At 43.1% G+C, this 8,811-nt stretch overlaps 1 protein-coding gene across 1 annotated transcript in view; it reads right to left on the bottom strand.

Annotated features, from left to right (window-relative positions):
- LOC119285766 (E3 ubiquitin-protein ligase RNF25-like) overlaps positions 1 to 3,248 on the bottom strand; it is a 36,623-nt gene extending 33,375 nt beyond the window's left edge. Inside the window, exons 1-3 of the mRNA XM_037565091.1 lie at positions 2,957 to 3,248; positions 1,635 to 1,673; positions 645 to 782 (exon numbers count right to left, since the gene is read on the bottom strand). Of these exons, the coding sequence (XP_037420988.1) occupies positions 645 to 782; positions 1,635 to 1,673; positions 2,957 to 3,103 (324 nt within the window). The 5' untranslated portion in view covers positions 3,104 to 3,248. The remainder of the gene's footprint in view (positions 1 to 644; positions 783 to 1,634; positions 1,674 to 2,956) is intronic.
- Positions 3,249 to 8,811: the final 5,563 nt, after the last annotated feature.

The raw sequence follows: 8,811 nt of genomic DNA, 5'->3' as shown, positions 1-8,811 counted from the left end.
TTTTACGCCTCCGGGCGACCCGAACCTGGGTAAGATCGTGCGCCCCTCGTTGTGTTTGCTCTTTGCGTCGATCGCCACCCCTTCCCGAGCCAGCGAAGGGGCTGTACTGCCCCATAGATCGCCGGCTCCATGCCGACATGCAGCAGCAGATGTTGAGCTGAACAGAGGATGCTAGTGACGTCGATCCTCAGTCGGACAGCAGCCAAGCCCCAAGACATCTTTGTTTAATTTCCGGTACGCTCCACTGAGCTATTCACTTGCTCCCTCTACTTTTCATTTGCGTTATGCTATCTATAAGGCTATAAAGCCATGGATCTTGAGACTTTTGGGTCATTCTGGTTGTATTGGGTAAACCCTAGCCGCCAGTGTTCCTGGCTGGCCTTTAGGTGTATCTGAAATCCATCGAAATTCCTCACGATCAACCTCTAAAATTGCTATTCCCTGATGTTGTGAGTGTGTACTACTGAATATTTCAATCAGTCCAACACTGGACCCGACACACATGGGGCACTCCAAACACGTATGCGACTATCAAATACTTCGACTCTGAGTTAAATGCAGTCCTCTTGAACATTATGATATGGAACAAGTCTTGTTCGTTCACTGCTAGTCTACTGTACAGAATGCAAGAAACAAGGAAATACCTCACACAGAGTCACAAGCATTGGGTAGTAGGAAAGCTCTTTTGCCTTGTCTTGGATACTGCTAATAAGATATGCCTGTCTATTCTCATCGAGGCCCTTACTTTCCACAGCATAAACATGAGGTGGTTCTTTTGGATACTACAAGTACAATGCCATAAAATGTAATGAATTAGTATTGAGACAATACATAACCATTGTGAACAGGTAGACTTACTAAGGAGATAAAAATCCTGGGAGAAAGGTAGCGGCATAAAAATGATTCATGATGTAAATTTACAAGCATGCTAGATATCATCATTTAGGCATTCAGCCTTGGAATGAAATTTTGCAGTTTCTCCAGAAAATAAATAACACACATGAAAGGTTGTTTGAACCAAGAGGTGCTGATCCTTCAGGTTTCATCCACCTTCTTCTGAACTTACGATAGCACAAATTAGAATGTTGCCTCAATGTGATGAAATGCAACCTTATTACTGGCTTACTGATTTCAAGACATTAATACAGTGAACCATTTCAGGAAAGATATAGCATTATTCCCAAGAAGGAGCAGTTTCCAAAACAGCAAGATGTATGCATGTCATCAAGAAATTTAGTAGTGCAAATGGATATAATGTACCTTGTACAAAAGCAGTTACCACTCACGTGTATAATTTTTCAAATGGCTGGCCAACTTAACTCCAAATAATTGTACAGCTATTCCTAAGCAAAAAAAATGAATGGACTGACAAGTAATGATGCACACATTTAGGATATACAGCAAGGCAAATAACGAAACGAGGTTCTAAGAGAAACAAAGGAAATATAACCTATTCGAATTCACGACATAAAGAAAAACAATGCAAGTCAATCAGTTGAAGATCTGTTCCCAAAATAGAGAGGTACTCCCTCCATTCCAAAATAAGTGTCGTGGTTTTAGTTCAAATTAACAAAGAAGTTAGATGGGAGATATATCAAAATCTAGAAAGGTGGTAACCCATAACAGGTTCATACCTGGGAGGATGCTTTAATTCCAAGAAAGAGTTCCACGAACTGAAAAGGAGAAAGCGGATATTAATATACGAATAAATATGTATAACCCCTTTTAACAGAGACAAGTAATAAAAAGATAAGGTGATATTGGTCAACAGTACAATTTTGCAATTGGATGCCGCGAACACAGGATTCATATATAAACAAGATCAAGTATACAGTGCAACCAAACTAATGCCACAACTTACAATTATTAACACTTGAAAGCTCATGGTAGGAAGACAGAACAGCTTTTAACCTAATTTGTTCAACCCCAATCATGGACATGCTGACAATTACTGGCTATCATATCATTGAAGTGAGCCAAAATATTTATACATATGAGGACAAATGTGGGCTTCTTTGTGACTTGACATACGAGGACCACAACTTTTCACGTCGCTTCCACTTTGCATTCACTAGCCACCCCATTGCCTCCCCTTCCTCCTCACAACCTCCCCTTATTCCGTATTTCCCATACTTACCCTTCATTTTTCCCATTAGAAAAACCTATATTTATCCCTTTGTGGATCGCATCCACTATGGCCTCCCAAAAACACCCCGTCCCTGCCACCACCACTTTACCAGCACCAAGGTGGAAGTAATGTAGGTGCGGCTGGCAGTTATGTATTCGTTCGGTATCATATGCAATACTACCTAATGTCTGTATCAACATGAACTTACCACTACAGTGGTAGCATGGGTTGTTGGCTCAAACTAATTATTACTGGATTGATTAAGAGCAAATATCATTGATGAAACAGTTAAATTTCTACTTACAATACTACCATCTTAAAAAAGAATTATCAAGGAGTACATGAAAAGGTTATTAACAATAAACCGATTAAGCTTTTTGCGCACACTGCACTAAGTATAACTCTGTAAGGGGATATTTTTTTATGTGAACTGCATTTTCTCTACAGAAGCATTAGAACGATTATGGCATACATAATAACAACTGGTCATAGGCATCCTGACTCGGTAACTAAGAACCTAGCAGTTGATCAGAACTAACGCGATAAGCACTAAACATCCTTAGAGAACTAGTAGCTTATAACTTAACTAATAACGAGAGGACTAACACTGTATGCTATCATCGCCAAAGAAAAAAAAACTACTATGTGCTAGGGTTCGGAAGCAGCAACGCGACCACCACTAACCACAGCTGACTACTTCCAGACTTAGCTGCTTCACAATCGATCAACCGCACGGGCCATGTAGTTAATCGCAAATAACTAACCAATCGGAGGGATCGGATACCGTGAAGCCGGTCTAGATGTGGAGGGGATGTGGAGAAGGCGAACCTGCTGCGAGGAGTCGTCGGCAGTGTTGGGGCGAACGTGGACGACAAGGTGGGGAGGGAAGTCGCAGTACACGCGGCAGTCTTCTCCGTACACCGCCGCCACCGCCTCCACCTCCAGCCGCACCTCCTCCTCGACCTCCGCCGCCATTGCCTCCAGGGGTTGTCCACGCCCTCACTCTCGCCTACAGGCGGACCACAGGTCGCCTGCCCACGACGATCTAGCAGGTGGACGGCGAGCGACGAGGGGCCCAGCCGCCAGAGCGATCTGTGATCTGGTTCTCTGGACTCGGGGCCACATGTGGGTGCGCTCTTCTTTTTTTAACCCGAATGATAACGCTGTGTAATACAGTAGTTTGCATTTCGTCCACCCGCGCTACATTACGCGAATCTTACAGCAATCAACCAGATTCTTCCGTGCCAGGTAGGCATAGTGTGGTGTGCGGGTGGTAGAGCGTTGCCCGAACGGCCTCCGGCATGACCTGCAGCGCGCGGTTGTCAGATTCGTCATGCGGTGGAACTGCCGCCCGCCCAGACGCACGTACGATAACCACCTCCCCGCTTTCACGGCATGTAGCCGTTTTTCTCTGTGTTGTCTTCTCCTCTTTCTCATTTCTTCTTCTCATTTTCCCTTCCTCATTCTTGTTGAGACAGAGTCGCGACGAGTGGCGGTTCCGCGGCGATGCAGAGGCGATTCCTGGTTGAATCTGCGGCGAGACGACAGTGGAAGTCTCGCGGTGGCCTGTTGTCGTCGTCGTAGCGCACGCAACCGTTCCATCGTCGCTGGAGACTGAACCGCGCACAGGTATCACAATCGAATCCCTGCATTTCGCCCCCTCCTCTATGCTTCTGTGCGTCGAATCCATGACGAATCTTAGGCGTAGTGGCAAGCTCTGTTGTTTCCCGTCGGCGGGGAATCATCGGCGCGTAGCTAGGTCAGATTGCGTTTGAGTTGTGGCTGCGGGGGATGGTTCGCCCATTAGTAGGGATTCATGCTCTGTTTTGGAGAGATGACTTGATTTTTGAAATCTGAATACAGTGGTCGGTGTTTGCGTTCATCATTCTTCGTTCCTCTTGTTTGATTTTCGTGCAATTCATGATGTGCCAGTAGGCATTGGCTCCCTGTTTGCTGGGAATCAGAGGTTGACATCATGGTTGGAACCCTAGATCTAGGGGTGGTTCCCGTAGTGAGCTTGTGTAGGGTTCATGTTAGTTTGCTCTGGGTAATTATGTGAAGGGTGATGGCAATCCTTTGCTTAGTGAAACGGTCACTGGTAGCGGAGCTACTTCAAATGCTTGGTAGATAAGAAAGCTGGCAACTTCAACAAAATTATATTTGATATACATGTTATTGATGTGTACCTTACTAGTACTCCTAGTAGCACCTGGGTATTAGATATCGATTCAGTTGCTAATATTGGTTAATCGAAACAAAAGCTGCGGAATAAATGGAGACTAGCTAAGGGCGAGGTGACGATGTGTGTTGAAAGTGTTTTCAAGGTTGACGTGATCACCATCGCACGCTCCCTCTATCTTTGAGATTAGTGTTGAACCTAGATAAATGTTATTTGGTATCTGCGTTGAGCATGAACATGATTAGATTCGTGTTTATTGCAATACAGTTGTTCATTTAAGTCAAAGAATAATGGTTATTCTGTTTACATGAATAATACCTTCTATGGTCATGCACTCAATGTGAATGGTTTATTGAATCTCGGTCGTAGTGATACACATGTTCATAATATTGATGTCAAAAGATGCAAAGTTAATAATAATAGTACAATTTTCTTGTGGCACTGCCGCTTAGGTCATATTGGTGTAAAACGCATGAAGAAACTCCATGCTGATGGACTTTTGGAGTTACTTGATTTTGAATCACTTGACACATGTGAACCATGCCTTATAGGCAAGATGACTAAAACAATGTTTTCCGGTACAATGGAACGGGCAAGTGACTTGTTGGAAATCGTACATGTTGATGTGTGTGGTCCGATGAGTGTTGACGCGTGCAGTGGATATCATTATTTCCTCACCTTCACCGATGATTTGAGTAGATATGGGTATATTTACTTAATAAAGCATAAGTCTGAAACATTTAAAAAGTTCAAGCAATTTCAGAGTGAAGTTGAGAATGATCGTAACAAGAAGATTAAATTCCTACGATCCAATTGAAGGGGAGAATATCTGAGTTATGAGTTTGGCAATCATTTAAGACAATATGGAATTGTTTCACAGTTGACATCACCTAAAACACCACAGCGTAATGGTGTGTCTGAACGTCGTAATCGTACCTTATTGGATATGGTGCATTTTATGATGTCTTTTGCCGATCTACCACTATTGTATTGGGGTTATGCATTAGAGACAATTGCATTCACTTTAAAAAGGGCAACATCTAAGTCCGTGGAGACGACACGGTATGAACTGTGGTTTGGCAAGAAACCTAAGTTGTCATTTCTTAAGGTTTGGGGCTGCGAGGCTTATGTCAAAAGGCTTTAGCCGGGAAAGCTCGAACCCAAAGCGGACAAATGCGTCTTCATATGGTACCCAAAAGAGACAGTTGGGTATACCTTCTATCTTAGATCTGAGGGCAAAGTGTTTGTTGCTAAGAACGGGTCCTTTCTCGAGAAATAGTTTCTCTCAAAAGAATTGAGTGGGAGGAAGATATAACTTGATGAGGTTGTTGAACCTTTACTTCAACCAGAGAGTAGCATAGCACAGAAAGATGTTTCTATGGCACCTATGTCAGTTGAAGAGGAAGCTAATGATGATGATCATGAAACTTCGGATTAAGTTGCTGTCGAACCTCGTAGGTCGACAAGGGTACGTACAACTTCTAAGTGGTACGGTAACCCTGTCTTAGAGGTCATGTTGTTGGACAACGTGAACCTACGAGCTATGGAGAAGCAATGGTGGGCCCGGATTCCAACAAATGGATAGGAGCCATGAAATCGAGATAGGATCCATGTATGAGAATAAAGTATGGAATTTGGTGGACTTGCCCGATGATCGGCAAGGCATTGAGAGTAAATGGATCTTTGAGAAAAAGACAGACGTTGATGGTAATGTCACCATTTATGAAGCTCGACTTGTCACAAATAAGTTTCCGAGTTCAAGGAGTTGATTATGATGAGACTTTCTCACTCATAGGGATGTTAAAGTCTGTTGGAATAATGTTAGCAGTTGCTGCGTTTTCAATTACGAAATCTAGCAGATGGATGTCAAAACAAAGTTTTCTTAACAGTTTCTGTGAGGTAAGGTTGTATGTGATACAACCAGAAGGTTTTGTCGAAGGTAGATGTAGAGGTAGCATGCCAACGGCGATCACATCAACCTTGGAACCATTCCCGACGCGCATCGTCACCTCGTCCTTAGCCAATCTTCGTTTAATCTGTAGCCCCTGTTTCGAGTTACAAGTATGAGCAACCGAACTAGTATCAAATACCCAAGTGCGACTACGAGCATTAGTAAGGTACAAATCAATAACATGTATATAAAATATACCTTTGTTCACTTTGCCATCCTTCTTATCCGCCAGATACTTGGGGCAGTTCCGCTTCTAGTGACCAGTCCCTTTGCAGTAGAAGCACTCAGTTTCAGGCTTGGGTTCAGACTTGGGCTTTTTCCGGGAGTGGCAACTTGCTTGCCATTCTTCTTGAAGTTCCCCTTCTTTCCCTTGCCCTTTTTCTTGAAACTAGTGGTCTTGTTAACCATCAACACTTGATGCTCCTTCTTGATTTCTACCTCCGTAGCTTTGAGCATAGCGAAGAGTTCGGGAATTGTCTTATCCATCCCTTGCATATTATAGTTCATCATAAAGCCTTTGTATCTTGGTGGCAGTGATTGAAGAACTCTGTCAATAACACTATCATCTGGGAGATTAACTCCCAGCTGAGTCAAGTGATTATGATACCCAAACATTTTGAGTATGCGTTCACTGACAGAACTATTCTCCTCCATCTTGCAGCTATAGAACTTGTTGGAGACTTCATATCTCTCAACTCGGGCATTTGCTTGAAATATTAACTTCAACTCTTGGAACATCTCATATGGTCCATGATGTTCAAAATGTCTTTGAAGTCCCGATTCTAAGCCGTAAAGCATGCACACTGAACTATCGAGTAGTCATCAGATCGAGCTTGCTAGACGTTCATAACATCAGCATCTGCTCCTGCAGCAGGCCTTTCACCTAGCTGTGCATCAAGGACATAATTCTTCTATGCAACAATAAGGATAATCCTCAAGTTACGGACCCAGTCCGTGTAGTTGCTACCATCATCTTTCAATTTAGCTTTCTCTAGGAATGCATTAAAATTCAAGGGAACGGTAGCACAGACCGTTGATCTACAACATAGATATGTAAAAACTGCCAGGACTAAGTTCATGATAAATTAAGTTCAATTAATCATATTACTCAAGAACTCCCACTTAGATTGACATCCCTCAAGTCATCTAAATGACACGTGATCCAAATCAACTAAACCATGTCCGATCATCATGTGAGATGGAGTAGTCTTCAACGGTGAACATCTCTATGTTGATCATATCTACTATATGATTTACGTTCGACCTATCGGTCTCCAGTGTTCCGAGGACATGTTTGTACATGCTAGGCTCGTCAAGTTTAACCTGAGTATTCCGCATGTGCAAAACTGTCCTGCACCCGTTGTATGTGAACGTAGAGCCTATCACACCCGATCATCACGTGGTGTCTCAGCACGACGAACTGTCACAACGGTGCATACTCAGGGAGAACACTTATACCTTGAAATTTTAGTAAGGGATTATCTTATAATGCTAACACCATACTAAGCAAAATAAGATGCATAAAAGATAAACATCACATGCAATCATAATATGTGACATGATATGGCCATCATCATTTGGTGCCTTTGATCTCCATCTCCAAAGCATCGTCACGATCTCCATCGTCACTGGCTTGACACCTTGATCTCCATTTTAGCATCGTGGTCATCTCGCCAACTATTGCTTCTACAACTATCGCTAACGCATAGTGATAAAGTAAAGCAATTACATGGCGTTTGCATTTCATACAATAAAGAGACAACCATAAGGCTCCTGTCGGTTGCCAGTAACTTTTACAACACATGATCATCTCATACAATAACGTATATCATATCATGTCTTGACCATATCACATCACAACATGCCATGCAAAACAAGTTAGATGTCCTCTACTTTGTTGTTGCAAGTTTTACGTGGCTAGTACGGGCTTCTAGCAAGAACCGTTCTTACCTACCCATCAAAACCACAACAGTGATTTATCAAGTTTGTTGTTTTAACCTTCAACAAGGACCGGCCACAGTCAAATTCGATTCAACTAAAGTTGGAGAAACAGACACACGCCAGCCACCTTATGCAAACTAGTTGCATGTGTGTCGGTGGAACCGGTCTCATGAACGTGGTGATGTAAGGTTGGTCCAGGCCGCTTCATCCAACAATACCGCCGAATCAAAATAAGACGTTGGTGGTAAGCAGTATGACGATCACCACCCACAACTCTTTTGTGTTCTACTCGTGCATATCATCTACGCATAGACCTGGCTTAGATGCCATTGTTGGGAAACGTAGCATGCAATTTCAAAAAAAAAACCTACGCTCACGCAAGATCTATCTAGGAGATGCATAGCAACAAGAGGGGGAGAGTGTGTCGACGTACCCTCGTAGACCGAAAGCGGAAGTGTTTGACAATGTGGTTGATGTAGTTGAACTTCTTCTCGTTCCGACCGATCAAGCACCGAACGTACGACACCTCCGAGTTCTGCACATGTTCAGCTCGATGACGTCCCTCGAACACTTGATCCAGCAAAGTGTCGAGGAAGTAGATGAGTTCCATCA

The sequence above is a fragment of the Triticum dicoccoides genome, chromosome 4A (genome assembly GCF_002162155.2).
Source record: "Triticum dicoccoides isolate Atlit2015 ecotype Zavitan chromosome 4A, WEW_v2.0, whole genome shotgun sequence".
Taxonomy (NCBI): Eukaryota; Viridiplantae; Streptophyta; class Magnoliopsida; order Poales; family Poaceae; genus Triticum; species Triticum dicoccoides.
Note: the sequence above shows the minus strand (reverse complement) of the source record. Positions and strands in the feature narration are given on the sequence as shown.